Source organism: Camellia sinensis, chromosome 2 (genome assembly GCF_055761805.1).
Source record: "Camellia sinensis isolate YWXY chromosome 2, ASM5576180v1, whole genome shotgun sequence".
Taxonomy (NCBI): Eukaryota; Viridiplantae; Streptophyta; class Magnoliopsida; order Ericales; family Theaceae; genus Camellia; species Camellia sinensis.
This window is the reverse complement of record NC_138962.1, coordinates 98,039,068-98,061,269: the sequence shown is the minus strand read 5'-3', so window position 1 is coordinate 98,061,269 and position 22,202 is coordinate 98,039,068. Positions and strand designations below refer to the sequence as shown.

Genomic DNA, 22,202 nt, shown 5'->3' with positions numbered 1-22,202 from the left:
TTCCTGTAACTGATCAAACAATTCATCAATCCTCGGCAATGGGTATTTATTCTTGATGGTTACCTTATTCAGTTCTCGATAATTAATACAGAGGCAAAGTGTGCCGTCTTTTTTCTTAACAAACAAAACTGGCGCTCCCCAAGGTGAAGTGCTTGGCTTGATAAAACCCTTATCTAACAACTATTGTAATTGCACTTTCAACTCCTTAAGCTCGGCCAGGGCCATCCTATAGAGTGTTTTGGAGATAGGCTGGGTTCCCAGTATAACGTCAACAGTAAATTCTATCTCCCTATCCACTAAATAGTCAAGCAAATCATTTGGAAAGACGTTGGGGAATTCATTAACAACTAGGATATCATGCAATTCGACACTTTCATTCAAATTACTTAGTACACTACACAAATAACCTTGACATCCTTTTTAAATCAAGTTATAATCCTTCATGGATGAAACCAAGTAAGGTGGGGATACTACTTCTTTACCCTGAAATGTAACCTCGGCTTGGTTTCGGGGTTTAAAAGTGACACTTTTGGAAGCACAATTAATGGATGCATGATTTGCTACTAACCAATCCATTGACAATATAACATCAAAATAAGTCATGTTTAACAGCATCAAATCAACTAATAATTCAACATTCTCAATCACAACAACACATGCTCTATAAATGGATGCAACACTCATAGTTCTTCCAGATGGAGTAGACACAGATAACAAATAACCAAGGGGTTTTAGTTCCCTATTTAACTTCTCGACAAACTTAGCAGATACAAATGAATGTGTAGAACCTGAATTAATCGATATATATGCATCTTGAGAGCAAATTAGAAGTATACCTGACACTACTATCTCGGTAGTTTGAGTGTCTCCGGGTACTAATGCAAAGATGCCCTGCCTTATCTGTCCTTTCCCAACATTGCCTTTCCGTGCAGAACCCGAGGTACTTTTGTTTTTCTTACCATCATTAGTCTTTGTCTTAAGACAGTCTTTAACACGATGACCCATCTCACCGCATTCAAAACAAGCTCTAAACGCCCAACGACAAGCTCCAAAATGTTACCTCCCACAACTTGAACATGTTGACCTAGTACTATTTTCCTAATTTGAGTTGCTTTGAATTGCCCACATTAGCTTTCTTCTTAGCATCAAACGGTGCTCGACAATTATCATAATTTTGCCTCTTCCTTTGATTCTCTCCTGAACTTTGATATCTGTTCAAGTTAGCTTCTGCCAAGATAGCTTTGTCTAATACTCTGGTATAAGTCGGCATGTTGAGCATATTGACTCGGTCTTGTATCAGTCCACGAAGTCCACTCTCAAACTTTCTAGCTTTTCTATATTCAGTATTGATAGTGTGAGGTGCATATCTTGCTAACTCAGTGAAAATACGGTCATATTCAGCTACTGTTTTGTTACCCTGTGTCAAAATCTGAAATTTCGTGGTTTTGCGATCTCAGACACTAAGGGGAAAATGCTTGTCATAAAATAACTCCAAAAATCTAGTCCAAGTCAAACTCGGATTACCTTCCCGAATCATCATTCACCACCTGGGCGTCGGTGCTAGGATCATCATTCACCACCCATCGTCGTCCAGTGTGAATGCTGCCAATGACACGTTCCGGGCGTCGGTGCTAGGAAAAATTTCGAATAACTTCTCCATTTCAAGAACCCATGCTTCTGCCTTCAACGACTCTATACTCCCATGGAATCTTGGTGGATTCATCTTCTTAAACTCTTTGATCAAAGTTAACATGCCATCCCCATAAAGCTGGCTATAGAGGCACTTGCGGTACTGGAGGAGATAGAGGCGGAGGCGGAGATAAAACTGCATTTCGGCCGTTTGTCTCCTCGACTTGAGTAGAGGTAGTACTACTGTTCTGTTGCCTTGCTTGCCTCAATTCTCGGGTCAAACCCTCTACCAACCTTTCTAATCTGTCCAACCTGTCCTTAGAATGATCTCGTCTAATTGGAGGTTTGCCCCTTCTCACAATGCTAGGAGTATGCCAAATGTGATTTTAAAACAAGTAAACAAGTAGCAAATAAACATGCTGAAATAATGCACACCTTGTCAAATAGCAAGCAATATGATGCAATCTTAACATCATTCTAAGCGAAATCCTATGCTCTTTAGGACCAAGAGTGTGTGAATAAGCGTACTATAAGGAACTTGTGCTTTGATATAAATCTGTCACGACCCCATTCCACCCCTAGTAGAATGGTGTTGTGATGGCCAGTAATCTGAGATTACCAAAGGCCAACTTTGTCATGACCCGAACCCGCCCCTAAAAGTTTGGTTCATAACCAGCCAGTAATCCGTAGATTACCGAAGGCCTCAAACAATCATACAAAATATTTATGCTAATGGGGCCATAAATGGAAGCATGTAATAAATAGAAGTCCATTGAGCTGTGCCAATCATGAGCAAAATCATAGGGTTAACCACGTAACACAATTATACAAATACATGCCCATCAAAAATATAAGAGCCAAAGGAAAATCGTACACAATGTTTACAACCCAAGACCATGAAAGCAAAAACATAATAGGGTGAAAATGTGGTATGAGCTAAGACAAAACTCCATCTCGGAGGCATGGCTCGATTGGGTCACAAAAGGCTCCTGAAGCTGACTCTAGGGTTGTGCTCCATGCTGCTGATCACCTACATGTGCATACATAAAATTGGCTGAGCAAAGCTCAATGAGTAATAATGTAGTAAAACAGTGTAAGTCGATGATCATAAGGTTCTCTCAATATCCATAATCATATAAGCTAAACGGCCTTAGGCCCAATCATATGTCAAGCGGCCTCGGGCCCAATCATATAACAAGTGGCCTCGGGCCCAATCATTTATCAAGCGGCCTCGGGCCCAATTATTTAACAAGCAGCCTCAGGCCCAATCATTTATCCAGCGGCCTCAGGCCCAATTATTTAACAAGCAGCCTCGGGCCTAATTATTTATCAAGCGGCCTCGGGCCCAATCATTTATCACATGTCATATAATATCAATGAAGTTTCTTCATTTCCAATCAATTCATAATGTTGGTATCAATCACCGTTCATAGTTCAAGATACGCAACAAAGAATATAAGTGTACTATATTACTACTCACAGCGCGTTTGGTCTTACGGCGTTGTCTCCGGCACTCGACCTACACAAAACATGTCACCTGCACATCCGATAAATCATTTGTTTCAATTCGTACACTTTTCTTTAATTTCTCTCAGGTGTTCAATGCTAAACTTCTCTATATGTGGACCGTGTACAAAGCATGTTCCAAAGATGTACCTTAAACGGCCCTAAATGTTCATGACTTAAATTAATGTTTCTTACAATAATTTCATATGTTTTTCATTGAACATATCATGTTTCCTTATTTAAGATTCAAGGAAATATTAAGAAGTGAAAGGAAACCAAGTTAGGATAGGAATTGGCATGAAACGGTTAAAAGAAAATAACTAGCGTTCACTAATTTGAGCATATCTATTTGTGTACATAGAATTTGGGTGTGAGACCACCACCATTAGAAACTAGACTTCGAGTGCTTGAATTTAGGCTCAAGAATCGCTTAAAACGGAGTCCGGATGATAGAGATATGCCTTTTTCAAGTTGGGCTGAAACAGGGGTTCCGCTCGAGAGGAAATCCCCACCACTCGTGCGGCCCGAATCTGCTCGAGCGGAAAAATCGGCTGCTCGAGTGCCCAAGGAGCAGAACCAAAAATTATTTTTTTCTTCATGTTTTGCTCGTGCGGTGACCGTGGCCGCTCGTGCGGTCTGGGCAAACTCAGACAGTCCAAAAATGGCCAAAAAAGCCAAACCAACCAACTCATTTCTAAGCTCAAATTCATGCAAAAACAACTCAAAAACATGATATCTAAGCATGATACAAGTGAAATTCTACATTAAACATTCTAATCTTACATCAACAACAATTCCATGGTCTTATCTCTTTCTCATATCCATACATTACATAAACAAATTCAAAGTATATAAACCATGAATAATCTTACAACAAAACTTGTTTCCATAGATCATCTAAGATTTGTTTCATGGGTCAATCACAAGAGTGGACTTAAATCAACAAAGATGGAGAGATTAGGGTTCAATCTCATGTCTTAAGCTCAAACCATTATACAATTCAAAACCCTAGTTCAAACCCCCAATCTCTTCTTGATTTCTTGACAAAGATGAGTTAGAATCAAAGTTTGTGAGTGATTTTCCATACCTTGGTTCAAATCTATGGTTTACCCCTTGATTTTCTTCAAATCCCTAGCTTCATCTTCTTCCTCTCTTTCTAACTCACACTATAGAGCTCTCAAGCACAAAAAGGAACACAAGAGACCAACATATATGTGACTTAGTTTTTTTTTTTTTTTAAAAAAAAATTCCAATTTAATCATTACGAATCGTAATTTTTCAAAATCTCCCCAAAGGCTCTAAAAATCATGCTAATCATAGATATGAAGTCGGTTTTTGTTTATCACGCCTTTACGGCTCCTAATTTCAATTCAAAGTTCCAATTGCAACACATATTCCTACTTTCAATAGATATGTTTTAAAATTCACATATTTCCCATACTTAAACTTGTAAATTCATATTAAACACATAATCACATATATAATTAAGCATAGTACGGGTTAGGTTATCACAAACTTACAAGGATTCACACAAATAGAGTGTACATATGAGGCTTTCATGCGCGGAAGCATAAATTTAAATCTAATTAGTCCATAAGAGTTGTGCATAGATCAAATGAAATGACATACATCTTGGATACAAATGAATTAAACTTAAATATTACATCTTGATCAAAAGGCTTCTCAAGCCAAAACATACAAAGGAAATGAATTACAAACTAAGAAGCATAATCTTGAAGAAGCTAGCAAAACATGAATCCAAAAACAACTTGCAAATAACAACCTAGGCATCACCGCCTTCTTGCTCATCACCTACATATATATATAAGGGAGAGGGGTGAGCTGAAAACTCAGTGAATGATATAAGTAATAAAGGTTTGAATGAATGATATTCGAGATCTTTATCAAAACCATACATATCATCACTTGTAACAAAACGAGGGATAAACCAAGTCCATCAATCAAAGTCTTTCAAAGCTTCTTGGGATGCTTACTAACATCTATATAATACAAGGGATGTCATTCCCAACAAAACAAGGGAATAATTAACCCGGAATCGATTAGAAAAGTCCACCCGCTGAAGCCGTCGGTGGCGAGGGAGATATCTCAAACAAGGGTGCTACATGTATTAATGTCCCCTAGCACGAAAGGACCTTCCAAGAATGTCATCAAAACAAAGATAATACTTGATACAAAAGCTAATGGATAATCATTCATACTTGATCAAATACTTTTCCAAAGCAAAGCAAAGCTTTTATTAAGACATTATAATATAGTTTTATTAAAAATACCACTCACAATAGCTCTTTGGATATAGGGAATTAGGGTAAGAATCCAAGACCTACACATGCATAGCAAAGTCCACTGAATGCATTTCAAGAAGAAAAGAAGAGATGCTCAAAGATGGGTATGTAATGCACTTTCAAAACAAGCTTCAAATGAGTAAGAAAGATCCCAACATTTCTTTCCAAAACCAAGTCAAGGCAAAGTAAAACATATGTTAGGAATCAAATCACTATTTTTCTTCTTGGAAAAGCATGCTGGGTACAAACTAGGTCTCAGAATGGATGCACAGAGATGATCTAGGCTGAAATGGCCTAGCTGTGTGAACTCAGGAGGTCTTGGCCGAGGTGTGGTCTCCTTGGCCAAGGTGTGTGGCTGCCTGCCGAGATGTTACAAGGTGCTGGCAAGGGTGTACCATGGTCGGCCTAGGTGTGCATGCAAGATAGACTAAGGTGCAAGTGATCATGCAAGATAGCCTAAGGTGAGATACAATGCTTGGCCTAGGTGTGAGGTCTGAACAAGAATAGGTCTCAATGACCACACTTAGGGAAATGAGGTCTGGAAATCTGGGTTTCCTCTTAAAGAACATGAAGAACTTGAACATGAAGAACATGAATGCTAAAATCATAGCTTTTTATTCAAAATCTAAGATTTCATTTTATGAGTTAAAAAACATGGAACTTAATACAAACTTTTAAATCAAACACATGGTTTTTCTTCAAGAACACAAGAACATCACTTTCTCTTTCTAAAACAAAACTTTAAATCAATGCATGACTCATGAATCATGCTAGATCATGCAATGTGATCAGATTAACATAAAAGAACAACAAGAGTAGATCAAGAATCTAACCTCAAGACAAAAATCCAACGGTTCAAGGTATGAAGACCAAGCTTGGAAATCTAGTTCTCACTCTAAGAACTCATTCTTCTTCTTCCTAGAGCTTTTCTCTCTACAAGGCAAGGATATGGCAAAATGATATGGGTTCCTCACTGCTAGCTAGCTTAAACCACTACTGGGACACGTGGCATCATCTAATCAAATCTTCTCAAAAAGATGTCAGAGTGAAAAGACAAGGGTATGACAAAGTGTGTATAACAAGTAAGATGGCATGGGTACTCTAACAAGGCAATGATCCTGGATCAAACATAGGCTTCGGGCAAGCAAGGTCTTCCTGATCTCAGCTAGGAATGATAACACTTGGCTTAGCTGTGCCACACCTCGGCCTAGATATGCCACACCTCGACCTAGGTCATCTAGGTCAAAGAACGAAAATTGCTAGGTGCTAGCTAAGGTGCACAACAAGGCTGAAAGGTTCAAGGATCATAGATCTCGAATGCCTAGATAATAAACATCTCGGCCTAGATGATAAACATCTTGGCCTAGGTGATGCACACCTCGACCCAGATGATTCACTTCTCGGCCAATATGTTAGGGTGACCATGGAGGTCAATCAAGGTGGTTCCAAGATGGTTCTAGGTGTTGGCGCTCAACGGCTTAGATGTAAGAGGTTCAAAGGTGTGACCTAGGCATGAGGTAACAAAGGTAGGCAGCCTAGGTTCAACACACAAAGTAAGGAACAAAGCATGCAAATAACACCTAGGCAAAACACGTTAGCACAAAACAAGCCAGGAACCTTTACTTAGGTATAACAAATCAAAGTCTGTAAATAAAAGTTTAACAGAGCAAAATCATATAAATGCTTATGAATATGACTAAGGCAGAAATGAGGGTTGTTATACTCTATTATAAAGATGGATAGTTTTTGGTGTGTGTTGTGGTGTGTATTCAAAGACAAGTGGTGTGTTACCATAGGGTTAGTAATGAAAAGTTAAGGTATGAAATAAGATATTTTTAAACCCTAAAAATTATTTTGTATGTGTATTAAGTAATGGTAAATTAGTGGTGTGTAAATAGGATCACCTATAGAATTGAGTGCTGCTATTAGTACCCTATCAATTATTTTAGATCCCTTATTTTTTAGCTTTTTTTTTTTTTTAATTACAATATGAACCTCAAATGAAATTACTAAAAATGACATAAAAAATTTTGGGACACTCTATCTCACAATTAAACCCACACACCCACTAAGGGTCTATAAGACCACTCATCTCCATTATCACCCATCTATCTTTCCTAAATCACACATTCAAAATTTACCCACTCTCAAAACTTTGAAAACCTTTTGTCGACAATATTTCAGCGGCAACAGTGGCAACCATTTGATTACATATACTTCTTTAACAACGACTATGAGTGTGAGTTTTTATAGTAGCCACAACTCCATGTGACGAGAGGAGTACAACAATAAAAGCTCAAAAGAGATTAATAACTTTGATGGTGTTCTTATCTTAAAGAAGATTGGCCTCGTAAGAGTAAATTTCTTAAAAAAAAAATAACAAAAATAATAAAAAAATGTTCGTCATTATTTCATGACTAAACTCCTAAACATATGACTGAAATTCAGGAACACAGGTCCGAACATTGTTTATTTGTTCAGGAATAGATAACTGAACATTTTTTATTTGTTCGAGAATAGATAATCGAAGTAGCAGCAGAAGCAGGCAAACAATGGAGGTCGGACCACTCTTAGGTGATTGACTAGCCAGTTGACCAAGGGGGTCCACCGGGGGGTGAAATCTTGCATAGTTTTTGCTCACGCAAAGAGCATACAAGTACAGTGAGGCCATGGATAAATCATAGAAAATCAACCAAAGAAGTATGAAAGTGGATTGTATTGTGTATGTGAAAAGAGGTAATAGAAAAAAAAAAATCAAACAGATTAACAAACTTCGTAATGAGATAAAGAAAAAATTTCTTAATCATCACAAATTTTTTCCATTAGTTTTGGGAAATTTTACCATCGTGGGTTTTGTTAGAGTCTTGGGAGGGAAACTTTTTAGGATGTGCAGGTGTGGAGGTGTATATTCGAATTGGTGAAATGCTTTTATAAGGGTAATTTTGATATTATTTGGGAGAAGAAAATAAATTTTAAGAGTTTTAAAATTTATAAGTAAGATTCTAAAAAAATAAAAACTCAAAATAATTGATGAGGTGCTAATAACAACTCTAATCGAATTTTTCTTTTATTTTTTAAAAAGACCAAACTACCCTCACTCAAATCAAAACACAAAAAACCGAGTCAAAGAAAAGAACTCGCCCAACAGCGCCCACAACATGCCACTTCGATTTCACCTTCGTTGCCTCTCTCTCTAAAATTATCTGGCACTTACCTGTTCTCTGTCTCTCTGGAATTTCGGCAGTGGAGAAAGCACAAGCACAAAGCTTCGAATTCATCACCTGATTCGCCGTTAGGGTTCATTCTCTGTGCTTCGAAACGATTTGTTGTTCTCCGAAGCTCGACCTGGTTCGATCAAATTCGCATATGAGATAGTGAGACTACTATGGAAAGTTTCAGCTTAGTTCTCGTCTTGGGCTTTGCAATCAAATTTGAAGTCTGAACTCTGATCAAACTCTATTTTATCTCCTCACAGATCCATCTCAATCTGTTTCTCTGGTAAGCACATCTTCTCTATTCATTACATGTATACAAAATTTGTATTTATAGGATTGACTTTGGATAATTCGATGATGAGAAAATTAGGTTATTGTGCTTGGTCCATGTTTCAATTTTTAATTTGTTTGGGTTACATATTAAACTTTGAATTTTAGGGTTTAGAAGGCAAGGAGGGATGTTTGTGTTGCTTTAAGTATTTATGTGGAGATTATTGATGTATGGGAATAGGTACTTGATTTCAAATAGCAGAACTATTTTATGTAACTGGAAGCTCTAGCCCAGCCTTACAATGCTGGTATCATTTATTTTTAGGGAGCTTTTAAATATATTCTTCACTTTATTAACTACGGTAAATCACACTTGTGGCTAACATTAGTATCTTGACTAGCGGTTGGTTTATAATCCGCGTAGGAGATAGGGGATTGGGTTCATGTCATGGAAGCTTCAATTTGCATCTCACTTTTATATCATTACACCCATCATTTTAAAAAAAATTTGTTACAATTTTATCTATTGAAAAAATTATCTTAAGGCTTGGTTTGGTTTGGTAACAAAAACTCGCAATTTAAAAAAAAAAAAAAAAACTCTCTACAAACCCACTTACTAACCACCTTCTCCCCCACTTGGCATTACTGCCCAACTGTCACCTTTCCTCACTCCGCCAACCATCGCCACCACCTCACTGACCATTGTCACCACCTCGCTGATCACCTCCATCGTCAACCATTGCCACTACCTTTCTCCTCTCCCTTTCCCTTTCCCTTTCCCCACTTGCAAACCACTGCCACCATCCCCCGCTTTTCCTCTCCCTCTCCCTCTCCCTCGCCCATCCCTTTGCTCCTTGCCTCTCCACCCCAAAGCCCTTTCTCACACCCTGAATCCCTCTCCTTCCTTCTTGACGACCACACCCTTACCACTCCCTTCAATGCCTCCCACTCGGATACCCCTCTATCTCCCACCTCGCTAGCCCCATTCCTTAAAACCCTAAATCTCTCTCTCTCTTGGTGGAGGATGGCTGAGGGTGCCACAATGGTGGGGGAGGGAGGGAGGGGTTGGGTGGTGTAGAGAGAAGAGGGAGGTTATGGATGATGGTATATTTAGATTTGTGGTTGGGGTGGGTTTGAGGGGCAAGTTGGGTGGCATAGAGAGAAGAGGGTAGGTTAGGAATGAGGGTATGTTTAGAATTAAGGTGGTGTAAAGAGATGATGGAAGTTTTGAATTTTTAAGTGGCTATAATGAGAAAGTTGGTCTAAAGAAATAGAATTGTGGTGTAAATAAAAGCTCCCCTGTTGTCATGCTTATTATTTTATTTGGGAAAATTACATTGACCACCCCCTTCAAGGATTGGAAAATTACGCTTCGCCCCAAGCTTGGGTATAAATACACTGACCTCCGTTGTGTTTTATAGTCACACAACACTTTGCTCCCTGTTGGTAATAAACTGTTTTCATCAATTTTTATATTGAAATGCCAAAGTTACTCTTTTAATCTTTCTTAGTGCTAATTAACCCTGATTCTAAATTAATCCCTTCCTCACCCTAACGAACCAAGTCACAAAACACCCTAGCATAGTGTAGGGGTTCAATTAATGGTCGTACTTTCGTGGCTAACTGATCAGACCAATGGAAAAGACTACATGGGAAACAATGGTTGCTATTAATCATTTGGAGGTAGTAATTTGCAAAAATACTCTCTCTATGTTTTCTTTTGCGATTATAGATTTTTTCAATTTTTTTTTTAATTATATATATATTAATTTTTATATTTTCTTTTTTGGTGTGTTTGTGTGTTTTACTTTCTTATTTTGTTGGGGAGGGTCTGCATCTGTGTGAAGCATGGACACCTCTCCAGAGGTGATATACATGTGTCCAACACGTGTTGGACATGGACATGCGCCGAACACGCTCCGAACATGTGTCGAACATGTTGGAAGGAGTCGGACATGTTGGGACACGCTGCAGACACATTGAGACATGCCGAGGACATGCTATGGACACCAAGGACCATTTTTTTAAAAAAAAAATTTAAAAATTTTAATTTTTTTTACTAAAATAGCATACCTAAGGTTGATAAATTTGATAACATAAAATTTATCAAAAAAAAATTTTTTTTTTGACAAAATAAAATATTTGACATAAAATAAATATTAAATATTTAAAAATATGACATATAATAAACATATAAAATTGTATGTTTGTACGTATCTTTCATTTTGTTGACATATAATAAACATATAAAATTATATGCTTCTTAGGTTTGCATCTTTTTTCTTTTTCTTTTTCTTTTTCCCCTTTTTTTATTTTTATTTATGATGTGGGATTTGCATCTTTACACGATAACGGGTGAATAAAGGATTGGATTAAGAATTTGAATGGGGTAGGGATTATTGGGCAAGTGGTATCTCCAATTTGCCTTTGAGTTTGTTTAACTCTTGCTAGAGTCTTTACAAAAATACCCTAAAAAGGCGGAGGTGGACACATTTGTGCCTAGAGGGGGAGGGGTGAATAGGCTAAGCTTTTAATTCAAATAGCCAAACGAATTATTTGTTTCCAAGTTCAATATATATGAATCATATGTCATCCATACAATGTCACATTAATAAAATAAAGCAAATAGTAGACATAAGATGACTAGATAAGTGGAAAACCCTTTTGGAACATCAATCCCCAAGGGTGAATTCCACTGGCACTCTTGCCGGTCAAAATGCACTATGATTCTAGGGGTTTCAACTTTAGTACAAAGGCTCAAATTTTATTGAATTGTGACATTTGTGCCATTTTTTTGTTGCTTTGGTTATAACGGAATGTGTGAATTTTTTAGGGTTTGGGAAAATGTAGGTGAGGGAGAGGTCCAAAGCAATAAGGGGCATTGTTCACATTAGTGGTTGATGTAGAATGGTTGATAAGGCAAAGGAGAGGGGCTTAGTGGATGGTTTTGTAGTAAACAGTTTGTGTCTCATCTTTAATTTGCTAATGATATCATTTTTTTTCCTCTTCAGTTGAGAAATCTTAAGAGGTTAGTTTGCTCTCTATTTTGAGGGTCTTTTGAGTTGGTTTTTAGGTTTTAAGGTGAATACAAGGAACGCAATTTAGTTGGGTTGAACATTTCACAGGACAAAATGCATAGGTTAGTTGGGTTGGCTACTTCATTAAATAAAATGTTTAGGATCTAATGATTGAGAAAATTGGTATGAGGTTGGATGGGAGGAAAAGAGCTTTAATATCTAAAAGGGAAAGTTTTTCTTTTGTCTACTTGGGTACTTATTTACTATATTTCCTTGTTTAGAGTGCCAATGAGTGGCAAGCAAAATTAAAAAATGGGTAAATTACACTTTGCTCACTTTAAATTTTAGCATTTTCGCACTTTGACCCTTAAAGTTTATTTTTTCTTACCTTAGTCTACGTTTCTAATTTTTCTCAATTTACTCTTAACAGTTGACTTTTGTTCAATTTTGGACAGAAAATGCCATGTCAGTAGCTACTAGAATAGTAACACATTATTATGCAAACTTTGGTAAATTACACCTTTTCCCCTTAAGTTTCAATGTTTTCTCACTTTAACCCTAACGCTTCTTTCCCACTTCGGCCCCTAATTTTTAAAATTTTCCCTATTTATTGCAACACTGAATGTTCATCCAAAATTGGATAGAAAATGCCATGTTGGTTACCTCATGGCATAATAATCCATAACCTACCACCCTCCTCCACCACTTCCTACCATTGTCCACTGAAACCCTCACCCTCTTCTTACTGCCAATTTTCCATCATCTACAACGGAACAATACTATCAACCACCGCCCTGCTCCACCTCATTGCTGCCACCAACATCTCAAAACCACCATGAAGCATCCACCACGTTATGCCCTTCAAATCGATGCCATCAAACACCATCATTGAACAGCATTTTTCTCTCAATTTTAGTTGCCATTTCAGTAGATTTAGGGAGAAGGGGACGATGGAGTGTGGGGTTCAAATTGGAGGCAACGTGCCTACAATTCCTTTAAATTCTTACAAACTTCGGTTGTTGGAGCAAATTGGGAAAAATTAGAAACATTAGGAGACTGAAGTGGGAAAAAAGAAAACAAACTCAAGGGCACAAAATGTAATTTACCCAAATTTGTATAATAATGTGTTATTACGCCATGTGGCTACTGATTCTGTGCCACATAGTGGCTGACATGGCATTTTATGTCTAAAATTAGATGGAAGTTAATTGGAGTAAACTAGAAAAAATTGCAAACATTAGGGAACAAAGTTGGAAAAATTTTACTTTTAAAGGGCCAAAGTGAGAAAATGTTAGGGAGGCAAAGTGTAATTTACATTTGAAAAAGTGATGCGGAATTTCTTGTGAGAGAGTACTAGGGAGGGAAAAAGAAGTTCATTTGGTTGGTTCGGATGTGGTTTCTCTTCCAAAGATTAAAGGGGGGGCTTGCTTTAGGGCACATCAGTGGAGAAGAATATTGACTTGCTCGGTAAATGGTTGTGGAGATTTCCATGTTGAGATAAATTCTCTGTGGCATGTAGGAGTCGGTACAAATACAAGATTCTGGAAAATTCACTCATGTGGTTAATTGGGGGAATGCTCGAGCTCTGTGGAAATCCATTTCTCAAGTATTGTCTTGTTTTTCTTCCTATACTCGCATTTGCTTTTGGAAAGATTTTTAGAGGGGTGGGATTCTTTTGTTTATTGTTTCCCTAACTGTGTTGATTATCTTGCTCGCACAATGTGTCTATTACTTCTATGATTTCATGTTTATTCCAATTCAATGTTTTTTAGAAATCTCAATGATTGTGTGGCAAATGAATTTGCTTATTTGTTAACTATTCTTAATAGGGTTTCTTTGAGGCAGAATGGTGTTGATAAACGAATATGGACCATTCTCTCTTTTGCAAATCCATTTTTTGAGAAGCTCATTGATGATACAAATGTACCATCCTTTTATCCTCACAAATTTACATGAGTGCAAATGTTTCACTTAAAGTCAAGGTATTTGCATGGAGCTCACAAGAAGCTCAATACCAATGACATACCAATGACATATGTCAGATTAGAAGACTTAATTGCTATTTACTTCCACAGTGGTGCTTTATGCATTGAAGGATGAGGAGAATATCAATAATTTGTTTTTACATTGTCTTGTGGTGTTGGCTATATAGTGGAGATATTGCAATTAATGGAGATGGAGTTGGTAACAATTTTAGCCTATATATGATCATGCGTGTGAGTATTCATTCCTTTCAAAATTAACCACTGGGGCGCTTTTTTGCACAAAATCTGCTCTCTTGTTTGGGCCCTAACTAAAGAATTCTCCTCTATCTACTTCGAATTGTGCTATGGAACAATTTAACTCTGTTATCTTTTGACAAGCTATTATAGTACTTCTTGTATCCTTTATGATGCTTCAACACACAAAGGGTCAGATAAATGTAAAATCAACAAACACGTGGTGCCGTGTTCCCAAACCGATCACTATCATTTTCTTTCTTTCTTGTTGTCTTAAATTGGTATAGAAGGGCTTTATATCAGGTGTAGTTCGTAGGATGAAGTGGGATAAAGTGTTAGTGGAGCCCATATTCTTTTGACTGCTATGTGAGCCCATATTCTTCTGTTACTGCTACATGTCATTCTTGTGAAAGTACAAAGTTGCTACAAAAACCGGTTTTGACAATGGGATGGTGTATGTGCCTGTAGCAATTGAAGGCTCATTGCAGCAGAATTGTGGATCAGTTTGTAAAAATTGATTACGTGACTCCATTCTTTAAACTCATTCATTTGTTGTTTTTTTTATTTATTTTTTGCTGTAGGGGTTTCTGCAATGCACCGTGTAGGCAGTGCAGGGAACACATCCAATTCAGTTCGCCCTCGTAAGGAGAAGAGGTTGACTTATGTGTTGAGTGATGTAGATGATAAAAAGGTGAGGCACTTCTCCATACTCTGATGTTTGTTCTCATATTCATGTTGTATTAAATGGGCACTTTTTCTTGCCGACAGTCAACTTAACATTATTGTCATAAGGAAAAGATGATAATATGAGGACATTGTTGTTCCTGTTATATACCACTATACATTTGTTTGTTGTGGAATTTGTCATTTATGTTTCCTAAGATGATTGGTTTGCATTTTGCTTGATATGTTGTAAAGTTAACTTGCTTCACATAACTTCAATCTAACACCCTCATTACCCACCTCATACGTAAATGAGTTTGTCAACTGTCCTTAATCATAATTATTTAGGGATGACAATGGATAACCTACTCTGTGGGTATCCATGGAGACCCAACCCAAATATATGGGTTTTCCCCATTTCTCTTATCCATTGGGTAGGGTAAGTGATATTCTTTAAATATCCACAGGGGATGGGTTGGGGATGGGTACCCACTAATTTCCCCATATGTTTTTTTTTTTTTTTTTTTTTTTTTTTTTTAAGATTCACAACCAAAACTAAATATACATTCAATTTTTTTTCTTTTTTTTATTTATTTTTTTTTTCAAGTGCACAACTTTTTTTTTTTTTTTTTTTTTTAAGATCCACAACCAAAGCTAAATATACCTCCAATTTTTTTTTTTTTTTTTTAAGGTTCACAACCAATTTTTTTTTTTTAATTTTTAAGATTCACAACCAAAGCTAAATATACATTTAATCTTATTTTATTTTATTTGGCTCAACAATAAAATCAAATACACATTAATTAACATTGTCACATTATTCTTGTCAAATTTTATGCATATCTAGAATTTTTTAAATTTATTTAAAAAAATTAAGGACACTGTCTAGTGTAGGTTTTGGTTTGCTTTTCTATGTTATTTTATTTTGTTGTGTATTGTAATTTTCAGAATGATTTGCTTGTTCTGAAATTTTAATTAACGAGTATGAATTTATTTGTTTTATGTTATCACACAATTTATACAATATATATATATATATATGAATGTATTTGAAAATAAGGAAATTGTAGAGAATCAAAACAAGCATGAGTCGTGATTGGTTAGAAATGATGGGTACAAAGATTTATTTGCTAGAAAAACAAAAAGGAGATACAAAGTCTTACTAAATAATTTTTTTTAAATTAAAAGAATTTTTCTTAATTATGAACAGATTTAACTGAAATCAGCTTGTTTCCCAATGTTATGTTCCATTTATTTAGATAGAAAATATTTTTTAATGAAAAATATTTTTTATAAAAAAAATTAAAAATATAATTTTTTTATATTTGGTGGTGGTGGTGATGGAACGAAGGTGAAAGTAGAGATTGTTACATAGTGGTGGGGTGATGGCGGCGGTGATGATGGTAGTGGCTATGGTGATGGTAGTGTGACAGTGCAAGTGAGAATAGTGGTGGTGGTGTTGTGAAATTAGTAAAAATTTAATTGAAAAAATATTTTTTGTTTTTTAAAAGTAACAAACAACAAAATTCGTGAGGGACTAAAGGAAGAAGATGGAGGATGGATTGGGTGTGATAATGCATAGATATCTTAAAATGAGTGGTTCAGATTTGTTCAAGGTATAATTAGATTTTGGATAAATTAAAATGAATGGTTCAAATTTGCTAAGAGAAAGATGGTTTAATGTCTAAAATGTTCGTGGCTAACAGATCAACAAACAATTCCTTGTTTATGCCCTGATGCAATTTAATATGAGTCTTATAACACTTTCTTCAAACAGGTTCTTTCACATTTTATTTCTTCAAACAGGCTCTTATAACATTGTAATCAGGTTCTTATAACATGTAGGGGAGAGAGTGAGAGTGAGAGTGAGAGAGAGAGATAGTTCTAATTTTTTTTTAATCTTCCACGTTCTTCCACATTTTTTTTTTCAATTACTAAAACTTATTTGATTGTCTCAAAAATATATATTTGACTATTATAAAACAAACTTTTTAATTAATTAATTAATGTGTATTTGATTTTGTTATTGAACCAAATAAAATAAAATAAGATTGAATGTATATTTAGCTTTTGTTGTAAACCTTAAAAAAATAAATAAAAAAATAAGTTGTTAACATTAAATATATTAAAAAAGAAAGAAAAAAGATTGAAGGTATATTTAGCTAAAACCTTTATAAAAAAAAAAAAAAAGAAGGTTGTTAACATTAAATATATTAAAAAAGAAAGAAAAAAGATTGAAGGTATATTTAACTTTTGTTGTGAACCTTAAAAAAAAAAAAAAAATAAATATAAAAAATTGTTAACATTAAATATATTAAAAAAGAAAGAAAAAAGATTGAAGGTATATTTAGTTTTTGTTGTGAACCTAAAAAAAAAAAAAAAAAAAAAAAAAAAAAAAAAAAAAAAAAAGGTTGTTAACATTAAATATAAAAAATAAAAATGGGGATTAAAATGGATTGGGGAAAATCCATACCCATTAAAAAATGGGGAGGGTGGTACCCATGGGGAATGGGGAATGGGGAATGGGGAATGGGGAATGGGGAAAATTTATTATAGGAGAATGGGGATGGAGAATTAATATCCACCCCATTGCCCCCCATTGCCATTCCTATAATCATTCTTCTCTCTCTCTCTCCCTCTCTCGTCCTTTTGACGTTCATTGCAAGTTGTAACCTCAATAGTTTGTTTCTTTACTACTGGTGATACAATCATGTATACACCAATACATGTTGCTATGTTCTTTGTTTCCAATTGTGATGAAGCTTAATGAAATGTTCAACATTTTAGGTTGCTGTTTGTATATGTTCACCAATATATACATATATTTTGGTTATTACATTTTCTGTGTCAAATTTTATGAACAATTAATTGCATTCTGGTGTTTTAAGGCATTTTGGCTGCTTCAGTCAAATATTATCAGCAACTTTTTATGCATGACTTTAAAAAATTTTAATTCAATAAACTATATTCGGGCGTAGCATGTGCTCTACTACTAATAGGCCTCTATTATCTGTGTTGCGACATGGAATTGAGTGCCCTTTTTTCGATCTTTTTGAATTTTTATATTAATAGTCCCTTATATTACTTTGGTTGTACTTTATTTATGGAAGATAGAATCATGAATTGAATCTTAACAGAAGTTCTATTATTTATTAGTGATGAATAAGGTTTTCACTTTTTCTGGCCATGATCCCAAGTTAATTGACAGTTAAACTGAATTCACACAGGCTTTACATGTGTAATGTGTGCATCCATCTAGTATGCGAGAAAACTCCTCTTCACCCATTCTTGTGCTTTTTAGTTTTATAAGAATAATTTTTCTGTGATTCATTCATTTTATGAGTTACTACCGTTAGGTGAGTAATAGATTTCCGTGGTACTCCATTTTGAAATGTTTTGCTATTTGCAGCATTGTGCAGGTGTGAATTGTTTGGCTTTATTGAAGTCATCAGCGACAGATGGGTGTGATTACCTCTTCACTGGGAGCCGTGATGGCACTTTAAAGAGATGGGCATTGGCTGGAGATGAAGCTACCTGCTCTGCTACATTTGAGTCACATGTTGATTGGGTACTTTCTGTTCTGGCACCTGGTTATATTTTCTTATCCACTTTTCCAGTTGGCATTTAATTGAAGAATGCTTTTTTCAAATACTTTGATTTGGTCTCTATATCTCTCCCCCCTCCCTCCCTCCCTCCCTCCCTCATGAGCCATCGCTATGTTGGCTCTCTCTTCTTTTTTGGGTAAATTTCATTTTACTGCCTTGCACTATCACTCAGTGTCAGTTCACTCCCCTCCACTAAAAAATGCTACACTTTGCTGCCTTGAACTATTAATTTGTATCTGTGTGTACCTTCTGTTAAGGATCCATTATGTAAATGGATGGAAAATGGATATGTGGCTTGCACATGACATCTCAAATATTGTGAAATGCTTAAAATGATTTTATTCTTCTCTTTCCCTTCTTTCCTCTTTCTCCTTTCCTCTTTTCCTCCTTTCCTCCTTTCTCCTATCAACATCAGCAGTCATGGCTGTCTACACCACAGTTGCCATGGCTACTGCCATCTCTAGAAGAAAAGAAGGAAAAAGAAGGTTATTTAAGCATTCCACAATATTTAAGATGTCAGGTGCAATTTTCCATCCATTTGCGTAATGGATCTTTAACGAAAGTTTCACATTGATTCAAATTGTTAGTTTTTTAAGGTGGCGAAGTGTAACGTTTTTTAGTTGAGGGGCCTCAAGTGATACTTAGTGATAGCTTAAGGGGGTAAAGTGTAATTTACCCTTCTATTTTTTATATCAATTGCTGATGAAGTCTTATTTGTGTGCCACTTTAACCTGGTTATGGTTGTGTGGAATAGCTAACTCAACTTGAACAACCTCTAAAACCCTTCGATATTGAAATTTGTGATTGATATGAAACTATTTTTGTTCATACTTTTTCCATCTTATGAGGTGTATATACATATGTTAGCATTGATGGAATGGAATGCATTGTGCAGGTCAATGATGCTGTTATTGCAGGCGGTAATACACTTGTTTCCTGTTCCTCAGACACCACTCTCAAGGTTTGTCAACATGATAAACTGTGAGTAGTTTCATTATACATCCATTATGTACGCCCCATTTATTAATTTTTCCACCTGTTGAGATGCACCAGACATGGAATTGCTTCTCTGATGGAACTTGTACCACAACTCTTCGTCAGCACTCAGACTATGTTACTTGTCTTGCTGCTGCCCGAAAAAATGTAATTTCTCTGTCAAATTTTTTTTACCTTATTTACTGTGTGGATGCAACGTTCACTTCAGTATAATCTTTGCTATTCAAGTTGTGTGTTTATTTGATAGTGCAAGTGGTGCTTGGCGGCATAATGTTATGTTTTTATGCCATCGTTTCTGATCCTTCTATGGCATCATGATTTATAGAGCAATGTTGTTGCCTCCGGTGGCCTTGGGGGTGAGGTTTTTATATGGGATTTAGAAGCTGCACTTACTCCAACCTCTAAGACAAGTGATGCAACAGAAGATGATTGTTCTAATGGTATCAATGCTCCGGGAAATTCTCTACCTATTACTAGCCTTCGTAGTATTAACTCAAGCAACAGCATATCTTTGCATACGACTCAGGCTCATGGTTATGTTCCCATAGCTGCCAAAGGCCATAAGGAGTCAGTCTATGCTTTGGGAATGAATGATAGTGGGACCCTTCTTGTTTCTGGTGGGACTGAGAAGGTATATTTTGATATTAGGTTAGTTTTTATCTTTCAGGTTTGTTGGTTCCTGTGATAGCAATCGAATGACTGAAAATTGTGTCTGTTCCTATGTTTCCGTGAAATTTTTTTTTTGGAATTCTTGTGATTTATTATTATCATAGAATTCAATTCCCCTTGCAATGTTTGATTTCATGTAGGTTGTGCGTGTTTGGGACCCAAGAAATGGTTCTAAGACCATGAAACTTAGAGGGCATACAGATAATATTAGGGCTCTACTTTTGGATTCTACTGGCAGGTTGGTTGAACATAACTGCATTTGTTTGGGAATTATGTCATAATTGGTTTTAATGAACTTTAATTTGATTTTGATTTTTATGCTGCTTGTGAAAAGAAACTCAATTATCTGTTGCGCTAGTTCTTTTGTATAGCTGATACTTTTCCAGAAATTTGGGTCTAGATTAAGTCGGAAAAATCAGTACTTAGGCTTCCATGACTTGACAGTGAAAAGCTGGAGTCCTCATCATTATCTATTACATAGTGCTCTGCCTAAATTATGGGGTTGTTTGGAAAGTGCTAGATTAGTATACTTTTTGACTTTTTACGAAAAGACGTGAAATATGGGTTGGGTTTGAAGTGATGTAGTAGAGAGGTAATGCGACCCAAATAAGATGATTGTGACCCAAATAGGATATTGTGCTAAAATAGCTTGTGCTATTTTAGCACATGCCAAACAAGCACTATATATAGTGATACACTAAAGTAAATGAATTTATGCAAAAGCATATCTTTGTATGTGTTTGAAAGATGTTTTTGTTCTAGGTTCACGTTCAAGTTTCATATTTCTCCTTGCCTGCCCTCTACAGTATCTTATGCTTGATCATCTCTGCAATTTGTTTTCTAATTCTTCTCTCTCCCCCTCCCCTTTTCTTTTCAAATTCGTCTATTTGTCATGACAATGAATTTATCCGTATGGATGCTAGTTGGAGGAGCAGTATGGGAATTATATTCAAAGATAATTTGTGAACTTCTTAACAAATAATTGGCGGATGTCGTTGTCAATACTTTTGTGCTCTTGCTTCTTCTACTATGATGAACACAATCTAGCTTGTGAGATAGGACATCAGGAATATTCATGGAATTGGTTTCAAACAAAGCTTAAGAGGTGGAAAGAGGGAGATGAAGAGATCGTAGAGATAGGAAGCTTAAGAAATAGGAAACTGAAAGAGAAGAAGATAGAGTGTGGGAGTCATAGGGAGAGCAAGAAAATACAGAAAATAGAGAGGAGAGTTGCTGAGGTGTATGTTGAATAGCTTGCCATTTAATTTCAAGAATTATATTTTATTTGTGGTATCCTTTAACGACTTAAGGTTGGTTGTAGGATTAAGCTGTAAAATTAAACCTGATGAATGAAGAGGTCCTATATCATAAATTTGTATGAAAATTAGCATAACTTTAACGTTGATGAAATTGTTTTAAGAGGCTAAAAAATAGAAAGAAGAAAAAGAAAAAATAAAATAAAATCTTTAGCAATATTTTATTGAGCAATTGACATTTTCTCATTGGGTTAAACATTCACTACTTTATTTTACTTTAAAATGTGTGGCTACTAATTTGTATTCATGTTATTGAGCTGTGAAGTTAAGCTACTTGAACAAAGAGGTGCTATATTAAAATCATACACAAATTGGTATTTATCAAAAAAGGAAAAAGAAATCACATGCAAATTGGTAGAAGCTTAATTTGGTTTGTTCTTGTCTTAGTTACCGTGGTTATATTAACAAACCAAATTGGTATTTAGCAAAAGAGGCAAAAAGAAATCATATGCAATTTGGTGGATTCTTAATTTGGTTTGTTCTTCCTGTACTCAATTGAGGTCCACATGACAATTTAAAGGGAAAAACCAAATATTTTAGTGTGTGACAATATTGAAATTTGGAGACATAGCATAGTCAGGGAGTTGACAGGGGATAGAGAACAAGCAAGCTAGTGAATTTCAACACATAAGAAGATTGAGGAAGGGGAATCTTGTGTAAGATAATCAATGTAGTAGTCAATCATTAGGAGGGGGAGCGGGTAAGGTTTTGGAAGGATAGATGGTGTGGGGATCAGAATCTTGCTTCTTTATTCGCAACAAATTTTCGACTTGTGGTGGTTGCCTATTTAGGTT

General features: G+C 35.9%; 1 protein-coding gene across 2 annotated transcripts in view; it reads left to right on the top strand.

Moving 5' to 3' along the window:
* The first annotated feature begins 8,545 nt into the window (after positions 1 to 8,545).
* Positions 8,546 to 22,202, top strand: part of LOC114311337 (uncharacterized) — a 28,616-nt gene continuing 14,959 nt past the window's right edge. For both annotated transcript variants that reach the window (XM_082915221.1, XM_082915220.1), the window contains exons 1-7: positions 8,546 to 8,936; positions 14,741 to 14,850; positions 18,232 to 18,390; positions 19,323 to 19,388; positions 19,481 to 19,570; positions 19,749 to 20,054; positions 20,233 to 20,330. In XM_082915221.1, coding sequence (XP_082771347.1) covers positions 14,752 to 14,850; positions 18,232 to 18,390; positions 19,323 to 19,388; positions 19,481 to 19,570; positions 19,749 to 20,054; positions 20,233 to 20,330 — 818 coding nt within the window. In that variant the 5' untranslated portion in view covers positions 8,546 to 8,936; positions 14,741 to 14,751. The remainder of the gene's footprint in view (positions 8,937 to 14,740; positions 14,851 to 18,231; positions 18,391 to 19,322; positions 19,389 to 19,480; positions 19,571 to 19,748; positions 20,055 to 20,232; positions 20,331 to 22,202) is intronic.